This window comes from Microcaecilia unicolor, chromosome 2 (genome assembly GCF_901765095.1).
Source record: "Microcaecilia unicolor chromosome 2, aMicUni1.1, whole genome shotgun sequence".
NCBI classification, from domain to species: Eukaryota; Metazoa; Chordata; class Amphibia; order Gymnophiona; family Siphonopidae; genus Microcaecilia; species Microcaecilia unicolor.
Window position 1 is genome coordinate 631,964,269 of NC_044032.1, and position 18,888 is coordinate 631,983,156.

Consider the following 18,888-nt stretch of genomic DNA (forward strand, 5'->3'; position numbering starts at 1 on the left):
GGCAGTCATTAGAATAATTAAATATACCACCCCAACATGCTCAGAGTTGCACAAGTCCTGCAAAATGTTCTAGTTTTGCTAAGAGTTAGTACCTATACAGTTATGTCACACCAAAGAGAGAATGCTGCCTCCTTCCAGCCATTGAATTATTAACATCTTACGAGAGCTTGCCAATCTTTTTACATAGAGAAAAAAATGAAATTCTAAATATTAATTTTTGTTAATTTTATTAACTTGCCAAAACATAAGAATAAATACATTAAAGTGCTATTATGGAAAGTTGCTTGCTAATATGGGCAAATTAAATAGGTGAATGATTCCATTAGGTACAGTAACAGTTTTTTTTTTCTTCAGTTTAAGAACACTGTACATTAGACTTTGGAAGAAGCCATTAAACAAAGCTGCACTGCCTATCATTAAACACTTGTCTGGTAGACCTGCATGTTTTGAGTCTGTGGCATGTGAATCACATGTTAATACCAAATGCATGTTTAAATTATTAGGGTAAAAGTGTTCAGTTTTTTAAAAAATACTCTTCAGTTTATCCTTTGCTTCTCCCACAGCAGGTCCAGAGAACATGTCCCATTGCCATGATGATGCATTTAATTGGTATAGCAAAAAACTTTAGGTGCCCAACTGAGGGTTGGTCTCACAATTGGCCTCAGCTGGAAAAGACTGGGCAATGCCACAAGTAAACTATAGCAATCTGTCAGGATCCTCACTGAAGCTAAAATCACATACCAGTGACAGATGGTCCGAGGGGTAGTTTAAGGATGGCAGCCGATTGGGCCCAATTTGCTCCTCGGTCAGTAAGCTTAGAGCAGAAATTACATTGAGAGCATGCTGGGAGTACCAGATGTAGTCCAGTGTGTGGCAGCTCTCTCCTGAAGGGCGAATTTTCCATGTGGTATATGGTGGCTCAGACTGCCCATCAGCACTCAGCAGCTTGTAGGCACTGTTCAGGTTCAGACTGGAGGAGGCGAAGTGCTTGTAAACATCTTCGGTAGGCTCAGCATTAAAATCCCCACAGACAACAAGTGGGATCTTTGCTCCCTCTGTTATGTCCTGTAGATTTCGCAGTAGGTCAGAGCCTTGTGCTGACCGAAACCGCTCCCAGCCGGTGCGAGCTTTCAGGTGGGTGACCACCACACAGAGCAATCTGCCTGTTTCATTGCACTGCAGTATTTCTGCGATGGCCACCTGGTTTGTTTTCAGGGTCTTTGCTGTCAGCCGGAGCTTGGTGCTGCTAATTAGCTGAAAGCGGTTCTGGAGGAAGAACAAGGCACAGCCATCTGGTCCATTGTTGCACTCTACATCCAGACAAGGGGACCATGGCTTGGGCAGGAAGGTGCACTGGTACCCCAGCCTGCTAAGCACTGGCTGAAAGGTGTCCCAGTAATGATCCACTTCTTGCAGGCAAAGAATGTCCGGCTGGTAGGTCAGAATCTCCTCCAGAATCAGGTATTTCCTCTCCTCCCACTTGAGTGCTTCTATAGGGCACTTAATGAAGTTGTCCTTGCCTTCACCTAGAGCTAAAAAGAAAAAGTAAATCTGTGAATTTTTTTGACTACTCAAACTGAAAAACTGCACTTGATTTGAAAATTATAAGAGTTTTCAAAGAAGATGCACTCTGATCTACTTATGGAAGTTATATAACTTTACAGATAGCATATATAGAACAAGAAATACACTCAGGGCTAGATTCTATAAATGGCGCTGAGAAATTGGTGGTGAAAAATTAAGTGTTGAGTGCTTTTCTATAAAGGATCTGCACCCTTTATAGAACAGCGGCTAAGTGCATAAACCACGCCTAAACACGTGCCAGTAATTACGCCTGCTGAAATCAGATGTAAATGCCAGTGCCTAAATTAGGCGCTGGTTACATCTATTCTGTAACAATGCACATAAATTCTGGGAACACCCCCAGCCATGCCCCCTTGAATTTATGTTCTATAGGATTTCCTCTCACATCATTATAGAATACAAAGAGGCATATTTTCAAAGCACTTTGGGAGGCTAAGTTCCATAGGTTTCTATGGAACTTTGGGAGGCTAAGTGCTTTGAAAATAAGCCTCAAAGTGTGCATAAGTCCCAATTACTACTACTACTACTATTTAGCATTTCTATAGCGCTACAAGGCATACGCAGCGCTGCACAAACATAGAAGAAAGACAGTCCCTGTTCAAAGAGCTTACAATCTAATAGACAAAATTAACGCCAACTGATTGTTAGTAGTCAATTATTGGTGCTGATCTCATTAATCAATGTGCGCACAAATTTACTCACTATGGGAAAATTAGGTTCTTACCGTGATAATTTTCTTTCCTTTAGTCATAGCAGATGCAGCCATTACAGATGGGTTGTGTCCATCAACCAGCAGAGGGAGATAGAGAGCACACTTTTTTCAGTGCCTCATACCAGCTTGCTCCACTGCCTCTCCTTCAGTATTTGAAGCTTCCAAAGCAGTATGGCAAACCGCAATGGGAATAACATGAGCTTTCCTCACAGTGAACGATGGCCCTACAACAAAGGGCATTAACTCAGAATGGAGGGAATGAAACATCCTCCCGGAAGGCATAAACTCATCCTCCAAAACGTGAAACTGGAGGGAATTAAGTCATCCTCCTTTAATTGAACAAGAATCCTGTTTTCCGACTTTCTCCCAAGGCCGGAATCTCCAGGAAACACGAACAGAACCTGAAATAGATTTACAGCAGATAGCATCAGACAGGGAGGGATCATGGCTGCATCTGCTATGACTAAAGGAAAGAAAATTATCACGGTAAGAACCTAATTTTCCCTTCCTTGTCATCAAGCAGATGCAGACATTACAGATGGGATGTATCAAAGCAATCCCTAGATAGGGTGGGAACAAGCCACTCCACGCGCCAGCACTTGCGCTCCAAAATGTGCGTCCCTCCTGGCAGCCACATCCAGCCTGTAATGTCGGGCAAAAGAGAGCTTAGAAGCCCATATTGCTGCACTACAAATCTCTTGAAGAGAGAGTGCTCCAGTTTCAGCCCAAGAAGAGGAAATTCCTCTAGTGGAATGCGCCTTAAAGGCATCAGGCGGAGGCCAGCCAGCAAGCAAATAAGCTGAAAAGATAGATTCTTTAAGCCAGCGGGCAATAGTGGCTTTAGACGCTGGAGACCCTCTGCGAGGACCTGATAGCAAAACAGACAGATGATCAGAGGTCCTGAAAGAGTTAGTAACTCACAGATACTGCAGAAGAGTCCTGCGCACGTCCAACAGGTGCAATTGCCCAAAAGATTCTGGAAACTCCTCCTCGACAAAGGAGGGCAAGAAAATAGGTTGGTTTAGGTGAAACGCTGAAACCACCTTAGGCAAGAAGGAAGGCACGGTCCGAACCGTGACCCCAGACTTTGAAAACTGCAGAAAAGGGTCTCTACAGGACAGCGCCTGGAGCTCTGACACCCGTCTCGCCGAAGTAATGGCCACTAACAAGACGGCCTTCAGTGTCAAATCTTTCTCTGAAGCACGCTGAAGCGGTTCAAAGGGAGCACCCTGAAGGGCCTTCAGCACTAGCCCCAGGTTCCGAGCTGGACAAGGTGCACGCACGGGAGGACGGAGCCAAAGCACCCCTCTAAGAAACCGTGCCACATCCGGATAAGCAGCTAAAGACACGCCTTCAACCTTGCCACGCAGGGAGGCCAACGCTGCCACTTGCACCCGCAGGGAATTATAGGCCAAGCCTTTTTGTACACCATCCTGCAAAAAGTCCAGAATCGGCGAGGCAGGAGCCCGCAGGGGTGTGATCTCTCTGGAAGCACACCAGACTTCAAACTGGCGCCAAATCCTGGCATAAGCCACTGAAGTGGAACGCTTGCGGGCTTGCAGGAGAGTGGAAATTACTTTATTGGAATAGCCTCTGCCTCTCAATTGCGCCCTCTCAATCGCCAGGCCATAAGACCAAATCGGCTGGCGTCATCCATGGTCACCGGACCCTGTGACAACAGGTTGGGAACCAGAGGTAACTGAAGGGGATCCTCTACGAGCATCTGTCGGAGGTCCGCATACCAAGGCCTCCTGGGCCAATCCGGGGCAACGAGAACCACTTCTCCTGGATGCAGCCAAATCCGCAGGAGCACTCGCCCTATCAAGGGCCACGGAGGGAACACATACAGTAGGCCCGGAGGCCAGGGTTGAGCCAAGGCATCCAACCCCGCCGCGCGAGGATCTCTCCGTCTGCTGAAGAAGCATGGGACTTTGGCATTGGTGCTTGTCGCCATTAGATCCATCACGGGCTTGCCCCACTTGGCACATATCTGCAGGAACACTTCGTCTGCAAGTTCCCACTCCGCTGGATCGATCTGATGCCTGCTTAGATAATCGGCTTGCACGTTGCTCTGACCTGCAATGTGAGCTGCAGCTCGGCCCAGTGGCAAATTTGTTCGGCCTGCGCAGCTAGAGCTCTGCACTGAGTGCCGCCTTGTCGATTTATGTAGGCCACTGCTGTCGTGTTGTCTGACATCACTCTGACAGCCAATCCTTCCAGGGTCACTTGAAAGACCAGAAGCACCTGAAACACCGCTTTCAACTCTAGGCGGTTGATGGACCACTCCGACTCCTCGGGTGTCCATAGACACTGGGCATGCTTCCTCTTGCAATGTGTGCCCCAGCCTTTCAGATTGGCATCTGTCACTACTAGGCACCAATCGGGGAGCGCCAGTGGCATTCCTCACCGCAGCATGCTGTCTGAGAGCCACCACTCCATGCTGAGTCGGGCCGCAGGGAGCCAAGAGAGTCTGCATTGGTAATCCTGAGATACTGGAGACCATCTTTGGAGTACAGCATACTGTAGAGGTCTCAGGTTCGCTCTCGCCCAGGGCACCAGTTCCATGGTGGCCGTCATCGATCCAAGCAGCTGGACAATGTCCCAAGCTCGTGGGCGGGGCATCCTCAGGAGCAGACGGACCTGATTCTGAAGCTTGCACCGCCTTTGCTCGGATAGGTACACATACCCCGAGGCTGTGTCGAACCTGGCCCCCAAATATTCTAGAGACTGCGAGGGGGTCAGGTGACTTTTGGCCAAATTGACGACCCAGCCCAGAGACTGAAGTACTGAGACCACTCTGGCTGTTACATGCTGACTCTCTGCAGCAGAGTTTGCTCGAATGAGCCAGTCGTCCAGGTACGGGTGAACCCGAATACCCTCTCGCCTTAGAAAGGCAGCTACTACCACCACAACCTTCGAAAAGGTGCGGGGAGCTGTGGCGAGGCCAAAAGGCAAGGCCCGGAACTGGAAATGCTTTCCCATCACCGCAAACCTCAGAAACTTCTGGTGCGGGGGCCAAATTGGAATGTGCAAGTAAGCTTCTTTCAGGTCCAGAGACGTGAGAAACTCTCCTGGCTGTACCGCTGCAATGACGGAGCGCAGGGTTTCCATGTGAAAATGCCGCACTCTCAGGGACTTGTTTAATTCTTTTAAGTCCAGAATAGGGTGAAAAGACCCTCCTTTTCGCGGCACCACAAAGTAGATGGAGTAGTGGCTGCAGCCGTGTTCGGCGGGAGGTACCAGGGACATGGCCCCTATCTGAATCAGACCTTGTAAAGTCTCCTCTACCGCCGCCCGTTTGGCGGCAGAACCGCATCGGGACTCCACAAACACATCTCTTACAGGGGCTTCGAATTCTATTCTGTAACCATCTCTGATCAGGTCCAAGACCCACTGATCTGAGGAAATGGTGGCCCACTCCTCGGCAAAGAGGTCCTCCGATGACAGGACTCGAGGAGAGGGCCGGCGCACCATCATTGAGAGGGTCGCCCCTGAACTCCAGGCCTTGAGCCAGTGGCTGTTGAACGTTTGTCCGAGCGAAAGGAGTTCCTCTGCTGAAAACGGGCACGAGAAGTGAACCCAGCAGAACGCCCCGGGCGGTACCTTCGAGCTTCACGGAAACGAGGTCTATAAGAGGAATGGACCGCCTGGCCCTTGGAGGAAGGCCTCGGCCTATCTTCGGGCACGCGCTGGGGTTTAGCCTCACCCAGGCCCTTCACAATTTTCTCCAACTCCTCACCAAACAGGAGAAGGCCTTGAAAGGGCAACTTCACCAACCTTTGCTTAGAGGCCATGTCCGCCGCCCAATGCCGTAGCCAAAGAAGACGGCGAGCCGCCACTGCTACTGCCATGTGTTTAGCCGAAGCTCTGACAATATCATAAAGGGCGTCAGCAAGAAAGGACAAGGCCGACTCCATCCGCGGAGCCACATCTGAAAAGGGCTCTGCTCCATCACCGGGCTGTTCCACTGCCTGTTGCAACCAAGCCAGGCAGGCTCTAGCAGCATAACAACTGCATGCAGACGACCGAAAAGTGAGACCTGCAATTTCAAATGACCGTTTAAGTGCTGATTCCAGTCTACGGTCTTGAATATCCTTCAGGGCAACACCTACTTCAACAGGGAGGGTAGTTCTCTTTGTCACAGCTGTGATTAGGGCATCTACTTTAGGCATAGCAAAGCGAGCCATATGCTCCTCACTCAGAGGGTATAATTGCCCCATAGCCCTGGAAACTTTCAAAGGTCCCTCGGGGTCAGCCCATTGAGCCAAAATAAGCTCTTGGATGGAGTCATGCAAAGGAAAGGCTCGAGCAGGCTTTTTGGTACTAGCCATCCTAGGATTCACAGAGGAGGCTGTGCCACTGGCAGGGTCCTCAATAGAGAGAGCCTGCAGGGCATCAGAAATAAGCGCTGGCAGCTCATCACGGTGGAAAATCCTCACCGCGGAGGGATCGTCCAGATCTTGAGTCACTTCTGCACCAGACTCTGGCTCCTCAGACCATGAAGGCCTACATACATACATACACATTAGGTATAGTGAATGATACATACCTGTAGCAGGTGTTCTCCGAGGACAGCAGGCTGATTGTTCTCACGACTGAGTGACGTCCGCGTCAGCCCCCATCAACCAGAAGAAGCTTCGCGGGCGGTCCGCACGCAGGGCACGCCCACCGCGCATGCGTGGCCGTCTTCCCGCCCGTGCGCGACCGTTCCCGCCAGTTGAACGACAAGCAAAAAGATGAAAACGCAACTCCAAAGGGGAGGAGGGAGGGTAGGTGAGAACAATCAGCCTGCTGTCCTCGGGGAACACCTGCTACAGGTATGTATCATTCACTTTCTCCGAGGACAAGCAGGCTGCTTGTTCTCACGACTGGGGTATCCCTAGCTCTCAGGCTCACTCAAAACAAGAACCCAGGTCAATTGAACCTCGCAACGGCGAGGGTATAACAGAAATTGACCTACGAAGAACAACTAACTGAGAGTGCAGCCTGACCAGAATAAATTCGGGTCCTGGAGGGTGGAGTTGGATTTACACCCCAAACAGATTCTGCAGCACCGACTGCCCGAACCGACTGTCGCGTCGGGTATCCTGCTGGAGGCAGTAATGTGATGTGAATGTGTGGACAGATGACCACGTCGCAGCCTTGCAAATCTCTTCAATAGTGGCTGACTTCAAGTGGGCCACTGACGCTGCCATGGCTCTAACACTATGAGCCGTGACATGACCCTCAAGAGCCAGCCCAGCCTGGGCGTAAGTGAAGGAAATGCAATCTGCTAGCCAATTGGAGATGGTGCGTTTCCCGACAGCGACCCCTAGCCTGTTAAGGTCGAAAGAAACAATTGGGCGGACTGTCTGTGGGGCTGTGTCCGCTCCAAGTAGAAGGCCAATGCTCTCTTGCAGTCCAATGTGTGCAACTGACGTTCAGCAGGGCGGGTATGCGGCCTGGGGAAGAATGTTGGCAAGACAATTGACTGGTTAAGATGGAACTCCGTCACCACCTTCGGCAGGAACTTTGGGTGGGTGCGGAGCACTACTCTGTTGTGATGAAATTTGGTATATGGAGCATGAGCTACCAGGGCTTGAAGCTCACTGACCCTACGAGCTGAAGTAACTGCTACCAAGAAAATGACCTTCCAGGTCAAGTACTTCAGATGGCAGGTATTCAGTGGCTCAAAAGGAGGTTTCATCAGCTGGGTGAGGACGACGTTGAGATCCCATGACACTGTAGGAGGCTTGATAGGGGGCTTTGACAAAAAAAAAGCCTCTCATGAATCGAACGACTAAAGGCTCTCCAGAGATGGCTTTACCTTCCACACGATAATGGTAAGCACTAATCGCACTAAGGTGATTCCTTACTGAGTTGGTCTTGAGGCCAGACTCTGACAAGTGCAGAAGGTATTCAAGCAGGTTCTGTGCAGGGCAAGAACGAGGTTCTAGGGCCTTGCTCTCACACCAAACGACAAACCTCCTCCACTTGAAAATGTAACTCTTTTTAGTGGAATCCTTCCTAGAGGCAAGCAAGACACGGGAGACACCCTCAGACAGACCCAACGCAGCGAAGTCTACGCCCTCAACATCCAGGCCGTGAGAGCCAGGGACTGAAGGTTGGGGTGCAGCAACGCTCCGTCGTTCTGCGAAATGAGAGTCGGAAAACACTCCAATCTCCACGGTTCTTCTGAGGACAATTCCAGAAGAAGGGGGAACCAGATCTGACGGGGCCAAAAGGGCGCTATCAGAATCATGGTGCCGTGGTCTTGCTTGAGCTTCAGTAAGGTCTTCCCCACCAAAGGTATGGGAGGATAAGCATACAGGAGGCCGATTCCCCAATGGAGGAGAAAGGCATCCGACGCTAGCCTGCCGTGTGCCTGTAGTCTGGAACAGAACCGAGGCAGCTTGTGGTTGGTCTGAGAGGCGAAAAGGTCCACCGAGGGGGTGCCCCACTCTCGGAAGATCTTGCTTACCACTCTGGAATGAAGCGACCACTCGTGCAGTTGCATGACTCTGCTCAGTCTGTCGGCCAGACTGTTGTTTACACCTGCCAGGTATGTGGCTTGGAGAAGCATGCCGAACCAGCAGGCCCAACGCCACATCCCGGCGGCTTCCTGATACAGGGGGCGAGATCCGGTGCCCCCCTGCTTGTTGGTGTAATACATTGCAACCTGATTGTCTGTCCGAATTTGGATAATTTGGCAGGACAGCCGATCTCTGAAAGCCTTCAGTGCGTTCCAGATCGTTCGGAGCTCCAGGAGGTTGATCTGCAGATCCTTTTCCTGGAGGGACCACAGACCCTGGTGTGGAGCCCATCGACATGAGCTCCCCACCCCAGGCGAGATGCATCCGTCGTGAGCACTTTCGTGGGCTGCGGAATTAGTGAATGATACATACCTGTAGCAGGTGTTCTCCGAGGACAGCAGGCTGATTGTTCTCACGACTGGGTGACGTCCCGCGGCAGCCCCCACCAACCGGAAAGAAGCTTCGCGGGACGGTCGGCACGCAGGGCACGCCCACCGCGCATGCGCGGCCGTCTTCCCGCCCGTGCGCGACCGCTCCCGCCAGTTGAATGACTAGCAAAAGATGAAACACACAACTCCAAAGGGGAGGAGGGAGGGTAGGTGAGAACAATCAGCCTGCTGTCCTCGGAGAACACCTACTACAGGTATGTATCATTCACTTTCTCCGAGGACAAGCAGGCTGCTTGTTCTCACGACTGGGGTATCCCTAGCTCTCAGGCTCACTTAAAACAAGAACCCAGGTCAATTGAACCTCGCAACGGCGAGGATACAACAGAAAATTGACCTACGAAGAACAACTAACTGAGAGTGCAGCCTGACCAGAATAAATGCGGGTCCTGGAGGGTGGAGTTGGATTTAAACCCCAAACAGATTCTGCAGCACCGACTGCCCGAACCGACTGTCGCGTCGGGTATCCTGCTGGAGGCAGTAATGAGATGTGAATGTGTGGACAGATGACCACGTCGCAGCCTTGCAGATCTCTTCAATAGTGGCTGACTTCAAGTGGGCCACCGACGCTGCCATGGCTCTGACACTATGAGCCGTGACATGACCCTCAAGAGTCAGCCCAGCCTGGGCGTAAGTGAAGGAAATGCAATCTGCTAGCCAATTGGAGATGGTGCGTTTCCCGACAGCGACCCCTAGCCTGTTAGGGTCGAAAGAAATAAACAATTGGGCGGACTGTCTGTTGGGCTGTGTCCGCTCCAAGTAGAAGGCCAATGCTCTCTTGCAGTCCAATGTGTGCAACTGACGTTCAGCAGGGCGGGTATGCGGCCTGGGGAAGAAAGTTGGCAAGACAATTGACTGGTTAAGATGGAACTCCGACACCACCTTCGGCAGGAACTTTGGGTGGGTGCGGAGCACTACTCTGTTGTGATGAAATTTGGTATATGGAGCATGAGCTACTAGGGCTTGAAGCTCACTGACCCTACGAGCGGAAGTAACTGCCACCAAGAAAATGACCTTCCAGGTCAAGTACTTCAGATGGCAGGTATTCAGTGGCTCAAAAGGAGGTTTCATCAGCTGGGTGAGGACGACGTTGAGATCCCATGACACAGTAGGAGGCTTGATAGGGGGCTTTGACAAAAGCAAGCCTCTCATGAATCGAACAACTAAAGGCTCTCCAGAGATGGCTTTACCTTCCACACGATAATGGTAAGCACTAATCGCACTAAGGTGATTCCTTACTGAGTTGGTCTTGAGGCCAGACTCTGATAAGTGCAGAAGGTATTCAAGCAGGTTCTGTGCAGGGCAAGAACGAGGTTCTAGGGCCTTGCTCTCACACCACACGACAAACCTCCTCCACTTGAAAAAGTAACTCTTTTTAGTGGAATCCTTCCTAGAGGCAAGCAAGACCCGGGAGACACCCTCAGACAGACCCAACGCAGTGAAATCTACGCCCTCAACATCCAGGCCGTGAGAGCCAGGGACTGAAGGTTGGGGTGCAGCAACGCTCCGTCGTTCTGCGAGATGAGAGTCGGAAAACACTCCAATCTCCACGGTTCCTCGGAGGACAACTCCAGAAGAAGAGGGAACCAGATCTGACGGGGCCAAAAGGGCGCTATCAGAATCATGGTGCCGCGGTCTTGCTTGAGCTTCAGTAAGGTCTTCCCCACCAAAGGTAGGGGAGGATAAGCATACAGGAGGCCGGTCCCCCAATGGAGGAGAAAGGCGTCCGACGCTAGCCTGCCGTGTGCCTGAAGTCTGGAACAGAACCGAGGCAGCTTGTGGTTGGTCTGAGAGGCGAAAAGGTCCACCGAGGGGGTGCCCCACTCTCGGAAGATCTTGCGTACCACTCTGGCATGGAGCGACCACTCGTGCGGTTGCATGACTCTGCTCAGTCTGTCGGCCAGACTGTTGTTTACGCCTGCCAGGTACGTGGCTTGGAGGAGCATGCCGAACCGACACGCCCAACGCCACATCCCGACGGCCTCCTGACACAGGGGGCGAGATCCGGTGCCCCCCTGCTTGTTGACGTAATACATTGCAACCTGATTGTCTGTCCGAATTTGGATAATTTGGCAGGACAGCCGATCTCTGAAAGCCTTCAGTGCGTTCCAGATCGCTCGGAGCTCCAGGAGGTTGATCTGCAGATCCTTTTCCTGGAGGGACCACAGACCCTGGGTGTGAAGCCCATCGACATGAGCTCCCCACCCCAGGCGAGATGCATCCATCGTCAACACTTTCGTGGGCTGTGGAATTTGAAATGGACGTCCCAGTGTCAAATTGGACCGGATGGTCCACCAGAGCAGTGGAGTGCGGCAACTGGTGGAGAGGCGGATGACATCTTCTAGATTCCCGGTGGCTTGGAACCACTGGGAAGCTAGGGCCCATTGAGCAGATCTCATGTGAAGACGAGCCATGGGAGTCACATGAACTGTGGAGGCCATATGACCCAGAAGTCTCAACATCTGCCGAGCTGTGATCTGCTGAGACGCTCTGGTCTTCAAAGCCAGGGCCAGGAGATTGGTGGCCCTCGCTTCGGGAAGGTAGGCCTGAGCCGTCTGGGTATTCAGCAGAGCTCCTATGAATTCCAGAGACTGGGTTGGCTGGAGATGGGACTTTGGGTAATTTATCACAAACCCCAGCAGCTCCAGAAGCTGAATAGTGCACTGCATGGACCGGAGGGCTCCTGCCTCCGAGGTGTTCTTGACCAGCCAATCGTCGAGATATGGGAACACGTGCACTCCCAGCTTGCGTAGGTAGGCCGCTACCACCACGAGGCACTTGGTAAACACTCGTGGGGCAGAGGCGAGCCCAAAGGGCAGCACACAATACTGAAAGTGCCGTGCTCCCAGGCGGAATCTGAGATACTGTCTGTGAGCTGGCAGTATCGGAATGTGAGTATATGCGTCCTTTAAATCCAGGGAACATAGCCAATCGTTTTTCTGAATCATTGGCAGAAGGATGCCCAAGGAAAGCATCCTGAACTTTTCTTTGACCAGGAATTTGTTCAGGCCTCTCAGGTCTAGGATGGGACGCATCCCCCCTGTTTTCTTTTCCACAAGGAAGTACCTGGAATAGAATCCCTGCCCTTCCTGCCCGGGTGGTACGGGCTCGACCGCATTGGCGCTGAGAAGGGCGGAGAGTTCCTCTGCAAGTACCTGCTTGTGATGGGAGCTGAAAGACTGAGCTCCCGGAGGACAATTTGGAGGCAGGGAGGCCAAATTCAGGGCGTATCCGCACCGCACTATTTGAAGAACCCACTGGTCGGAGGTTATGAGAGGCCACCTTTGGTGAAAAAATTTTAACCTCCCTCCGACCGGCAGATCGCCCGGTACGGACACTTGTAGGGCGGCTATGTTCCCGTGGATCCAGTCAAAAGCCCGTCCCCGGCTTTTGCTGTGGAGGCGCAGGGGGCTGCTTAGGCGCACGCTGTTGACGAGAACGAGCGCGCTGGGGCTGTCCCTGTGCCTGACGAGGCCTTCGGGCCGGCTGGTTGAACCTACGCTGCGCAAAAGAATAGGGTGCAGCCTGCCGGGCCCGGGAAAAACGTCCACCTGTGGAGGTGGATGCTGAAGGCGCCCGGTGGGAGAGCTTGTCGAGAGCGGTTTCCCGCTGATGCAGTTGGTCCACCATCTGCTCGACCTTCTCACCAAAAATGTTATCCCCCCGGCAAGGGACGTCGGCCAGTCTCTGCTGGGTGCGGTTGTCCAGGTCAGAGGCACGCAGCCATGAGAGCCTGCGCATCACTATACCTTGGGCCGCAGCACGAGATGCCACGTCACAGATGTCATAGATACCCCTGGACAGGAACTTTCTGCACGCCTTCAGCTGCCTGACCACCTCCTGATAAGGCCTGGACTGCTCCGGCGGGAGCTTCTCGACCAGGTCCGCCAGTTGTTGCACATAGGTCCGCATGTGAATGCTCATATAGAGCAGGTATGATTGGATGCGGGTCACGAGCATGGAGGATTGGTAGGCCTTCCTCCCAAACGAGTCCAGAGTGCGAGACTCCCGCCCCGGGGGCGCCGAGGCGGTATCCCTCGAACTCCGTGCCCTCTTGAGAGCAGAATCCACGACCGCTGAGTCATGGGGCAATTGTGGCCGCATTAGCTCTGGGTCGGAGTGGATCCTGTACTGGGACTCTGCTTTCTTGGGAATGGTGGGGTTAGTTAATGGTCGCACCCAGTTCCGAAGCAGCGTCTCCTTAAGGACATTGTGCAGCGGCACCGTGGAGGACTCTCTAGGTGGTGATGGATAGTCGAGGACCTCGAGCATCTCGGCCCTCGGCTCTTCCACAGAGACCACGGGGAAGGGAATGCTGATAGACATATCCCGCACAAAGGAGACAAAGGAGAGACTCTCGGGAGGCGAGAGTTTCCTCTCCGGTGAAGGCGTGGGGTCCGAGGGAAGGCCCGTAGACTCCTCTGAGGAGAAATATCTAGGGTCCTCCTCTTCCCCCCACGAGTCCTCATCCTCGGTGTCGGACATAAGCTCATGTAGCTGAGTCCTGAACCGGGCCCGGCTCGACGTCGAGGCACCAAGGTCTCGGTGTCGTCGAGCGGTGGACTCCCGCGCCGGCGGGGACAGAGCTCCCTCCATCGACGGGGACTCCACCTGCGTGGCGGTCGAGACCGGCACCGCAAGCGGCGGCGGTGTCGACAGCCCCGGTGCCGGGCTAGAGCTCGCCGGCGCCACAGTCATTGGCGCCGAGGGCACAAGCACCCCCGGCGCCGGCACAGCCTGGCGCATCAGCCCTTCCAGGATCCCCGGAAGGATGGCTCTGAGGCACTCGTCCAGGCCCGCTGCCGGGAAAGGCAGTGGGGCCGGTAGAGGTGTCGGCGCCAGTAGCTGCTGGGGGCCAGGAGACGGCACCGAGGTGCCGGAACCCCGATGCGTCGGTACCTCCACAACCGACGGAGACCTCTCCTCTCGACGATGACGCTTCGGCGTCGCCTCCTCTCCGATATCCGGATGCACCGAGGGCGACCGGTGACGACGCTTCTTATCTTTCTTGCGATGCCCGTCACCGGCGCCGGAGGGCATGGAGGAGGAGGAGGTCGATCCCCCTCGGTCTCGAGGTACCGGGTCAGACAGGGTTCGGTCCCGTGGCCCACGAGCTGAGGGAGTGACCGGGGCCGACTGCCCACGCGGCCTCTCACCCCCACTCTCACCGGAGGACCGGCGGGCCCTGTTCTCCTGGGGTCGCTGCCATCGGTGCCGATGTCTCGGGCATCAATACCGGTACCGAAGGGCCGGGCGTCGATACCGATGCCTTCGAGGTCGACGTCGAGGGGCCGGCGCAAGTTCCAAAAAGACGGTCCCGCAGAACTTGCCTCGCAACCTGAGTCCGTTTCCGGAGACCGAGACACAGAGAACACGACTTGATATTGTGCTCCGGCCCGAGGCACTGGAGGCACCAAGCGTGGGTGTCGGTCTGCGAGATCGGCCGGCCGCAGCGACCACACTTTTTAAATCCACTCGGGACCTTCGAGGACATCGACGGAAAAATCGCGTCGGCGAAGTCAAAGTCGTCAATGGTGGCTGAAATCACACCACGAAAAGGAAAAACGACCGTGCGGCCACTAGGCCGCAACGCAGCGTCCCCGCTGGAAGCGAGGGAAAAAGGGGAGCGCGTGCTCCACACGCGCAGGGTTTCTTTTTTTTTTTTTTTTTTTTTGAAAAAAGAAACCGGACGGTAACTAGACCGAAATAAACAAAGAAAAAAAGCACGATCAGCGTAAACGCGATCGAAATCCGGCGGCTGAACAGAGAGAGCGGCGAGGCACGACTCTCTCCAGACGCGGAAAAAAAGGAACTGGCGGGAGCGGTCGCGCACGGGCGGGAAGACGGCCGCGCATGCGCGGTGGGCGTGCCCTGCGTGCCGACCGTCCCGCGAAGCTTCTTTCCGGTTGGTGGGGGCTGCCGCGGACGTCACCCAGTCGTGAGAACAAGCAGCCTGCTTGTCCTCGGAGAATGGAATGGACGTCCCAGGGTCAAATTGGTCCGGATGGTCCACCAGAGCAGTGAAGTGCGGCAACTGGTGGAGAGGCGGATGACATCTTCTAGATTCCCGGTGGCTTGGAACCACTGGGAAGCTAGGGTCCATTGAGCAGATCTCATGTGGAGATGAGCCATGGGAGTCACATGAACTGTCCATATGACCCAGAAGTCTCAACATCTGCCGAGCTGTGACCTGCTGAGACGCTCTGGTCTGCGAAGCTAGGGACAGGAGGTTGTTGGCCCTCGCTTCGGGAAGGAAGGCCTGAGCCGTCTGGGTATTCAGCAGAGCTCCTATGAATTCCAGAGACTGGGTTGGCTGGAGATGGGACTTTGGGTAATTTATCACAAACCCCAGCAGCTCCAGGAGTTGAGTAGTGCACTGCATGGACCGGAGGGCTCCTGCCTCCGAGGTGTTCTTGACCAGCCAATCGTCGAGATATGGGAACACGTGCACTCCCAGCTTGCGTAGATACGCCGCCACCACCACGAGACACTTTGTAAACACTCGTGGGGCAGAGGCGAGCCCAAAGGGCAGCACACAATACTGAAAGTGCCGTGCGCCCAGGCGGAATCTGAGATACTGTCTGTGCGCTGGCAGTATCGGGATGTGAGTGTATGCGTCCTTTAAATCCAGGGAACATAGCCAATCGTTTTTCTGAATCATTGGCAGAAGGGTGCCCAAGGAAAGCATCCTGAAGTTTTCTTTGACCAGGAATTTGTTCAGGCCTCTCAGGTCTAGGATGGGACGCATCCCCCGTTTTCTTTTCCACAAGGAAGTACCTGGAATAGAATCCCTGCCCTTCCTGCCCGGGTGGTACGGGCTCGACCGCATTGGCGCTGAGAAGGGCGGAGAGTTCCTCTGCAAGTACCTGCTTGTGATGGGAGCTGAAGGATTGAGCTCCCGGAGGACAATTTGGTGGCAGGGAGGCCAAATTCAGGGTGTATCCGCACCGCACTATTTGGAGAACCCACTGGTCGGAGGTTATGAGAGGCCACCTTTGGTGAAAAAAGTTTAACCTCCTCCCGACCGGCAGATCGTCCGGTACGGACACTTTGAGGGCGGCTATGTTCCCGTGGATCCAGTCAAAAGCCCGTCCCCGGCTTTTGCTGTGGAGGCGCAGGGGGCTGCTTGGGCGCACGCTGTTGAAGAGAACGAGCGCGCTGGGGCTGTCCCTGTGCCTGACGAGGCCTTCGGGCCGGCTGGGTGTACCTACGCTTTGCAAAAGAATAGGGTGCAGCCTGCCGGGCCCGGGAAAAACGTCCACCTGCTGAGGTGGATGCTGAAGGCGCCCGGTGGGAGAGCTTGTCGAGGGCGGTTTCCCGCTGATGCAGTTGGTCCACCAGCTGCTCGACCTTCTCACCAAAAATATTATCCCCCCGGCAAGGGACGTCGGCCAGTCTCTGCTGGGTGCGGTTGTCCAGGTCAGAGGCACGCAGCCATGAGAGCCTGCGCATCACTATACCTTGGGCCGCAGCACGAGATGCCACGTCACAGGTGTCATAGATACCCCTGGACAGGAACTTTCTGCACGCTTTCAGCTGCCTGACCACCTCCTGATAAGGCCTGGACTGCTCCGGCGGGAGCTTATCGACCAGGTCCGCCAGTTGCTTCACATTGTTCCGCATGTGGATGCTCGTATAGAGCTGGTATGACTGGATGCGGGTCACGAGCATGGAGGATTGGTAGGCCTTCCTCCCAAACGAGTCCAGAGTGCGAGACTCCCGCCCCGGGGGCGCCGAGGCGGTATCCCTCGAACTCCCTGCCCTCTTGAGAGCAGAATCCACAACCGCCGAGTCATGGGGCAATTGGGGCCGCATTAACTCTGGGTCAGAGTGGATTCTGTACTGGGATTCCGCTTTCTTGGGGATGATGGTATTAGATAGCGGTCTCATCCAGTTCCGCAGCAGTGTCTCTTTGAGGACATTGTGCAACGGCACCGTGGAGGACTCTCTAGGTGGTGATGGATAGTCGAGGACCTCGAGCATCTCAGCCCTCGGCTCATCCACAGAGACCACGGGGAAGGGAATGCAGATAGACATATCCCTGACAAAAGAGGCAAAAGAGAGGCTCTCCGGGGGTGAGAGTTTCCTCTCCGGTGAAGGCGTGGGGTCAGAGGGGAGGCCCGCAGACTCCTCTGAGGAGAAATATCTGGGGTCCTCCTCTTCCCCCCACGAGGCCTCTTCCTCGGTATCGGACATAAGCTCATGTAGCTGAGTCCTTAACCGGGCCCGGCGTCGAGGCACCGAGGCCTCGGTGTCGTCGAGCGGTGGACTCCCGCGCCGGCGGGGACGAAGCTCCCTCCATCGACGTCGACTCCACCTGCGTGGCGGTCGAGACCGGCGCCGCAAGCGGCGGCGGTGTCGACGGCCTCGGCACCGGTCTAGAGCTCGCCGGCGCCACAGTCAACAGCGCCGAGGGCGCAAGCACCCCCAGCGCCGGCACAGCCTGGCGCATCAGCCCTTCCAGGATCCCCGGAAGGATGGCTCGGAGGCACTCGTCCAGGCCCGCTGCAGGGAAAGACGGTGGGGCCGGTAGAGGTGTCGGTGCCAGAAGCTGCTCGGGTCCAGGAGACGGCACCGAAGTGCGGGGACCCTGACGCGGCGGTACCTCCACAACCGAAGGGGATCTCTCCTCTCGACGAGGACGCTTCGGCGTTGACTCCTTGCCGGCACCGGAACCCTGGTGCATCGAGGGCGACCGATGACGGTGCTTTTTTGATTTTTTCCGATGCCCATCATCGGCGCCAGGTGGAGCAGAGGAGGAGGAGGTCGATCCCCCTCGGTCACGAGGAACCGGGTCCGACAGGGTTCGGTCCCGAGGGCCATGGGCCGAGGGAGTGACCGGGGCCGATTGCCCACGCGGCCTCTCACCCCTACCTTCACCGGAGGACCGGCGGGCCGATGGGACCTGTGCTCCTGGGGTCGATGCCATCGGTGCCGATTTCTCGGGCATCGATACCGGTACCGAAGAACCGGCCGTCGATACCGATGCCGTCGAGGTCGACGTCAAGGGGCCGGCGCAAGTTCCAAAAAGACGGTCCCGAAGAACTTGCCTCGCAACCTGAGTCCGTTTCCGGAGACCGAGACACAGAGAACACGACTTGATATTATGCTCCGGCCCGAGGCACTGGAGGCACCAAGCGTGGGTGTCGGTCTGCGAGATCGGCCGGCCGCACCGACCACACTTTTTAAATCCACTCAGGACCTTCGAGGACATCGACGGAAAAATCGCGTCGGCGAAGTTAAAGTCGTCGATGGTGGCGGTAATCACACCTCGAAAAAAGAAATCGACCGTGCGGCCACTAGGCCGCAACGCGACGCCCCCGCTAGAAACGAGGGAAAATGGGAGCGCGTGCTCCTTTTTTTTTTTTTAAAGAAAAGAAAAGTGGAGCGCGCAGCAACTAAATAAAATAAAATAAAGAAGTTCGCGTAAACGCGACGGTTTTTCCGGGGCTGAAACAGAGAGAGCGGCGAAGGCATGACTCTCTCCAGTCGCGGAAAAAAAGGAACTGGCGGGAACGGTCGCGCACGGGCGGGAAGACGGCCGCGCATGCGCGGTGGGCGTGCCCTGCGTGCGGACCCCCCGCGAAGCTTCTTCCGGTTGATGGGGGCTGACGCGGACGTCACCCAGTCGTGA

General features: G+C 54.7%; 1 protein-coding gene across 2 annotated transcripts in view; it reads right to left on the reverse strand.

Moving 5' to 3' along the window:
- Positions 1–221: 221 nt before the first annotated feature.
- The window catches only part of NOCT (nocturnin), a 74,137-nt gene continuing 55,470 nt past the window's right edge, over positions 222–18,888 (reverse strand). For both annotated transcript variants that reach the window (XM_030191729.1, XM_030191728.1), the window contains exon 3: positions 222–1,532. In XM_030191729.1, coding sequence (XP_030047589.1) covers positions 697–1,532 — 836 coding nt within the window. In that variant the 3' untranslated portion in view covers positions 222–696. The remainder of the gene's footprint in view (positions 1,533–18,888) is intronic.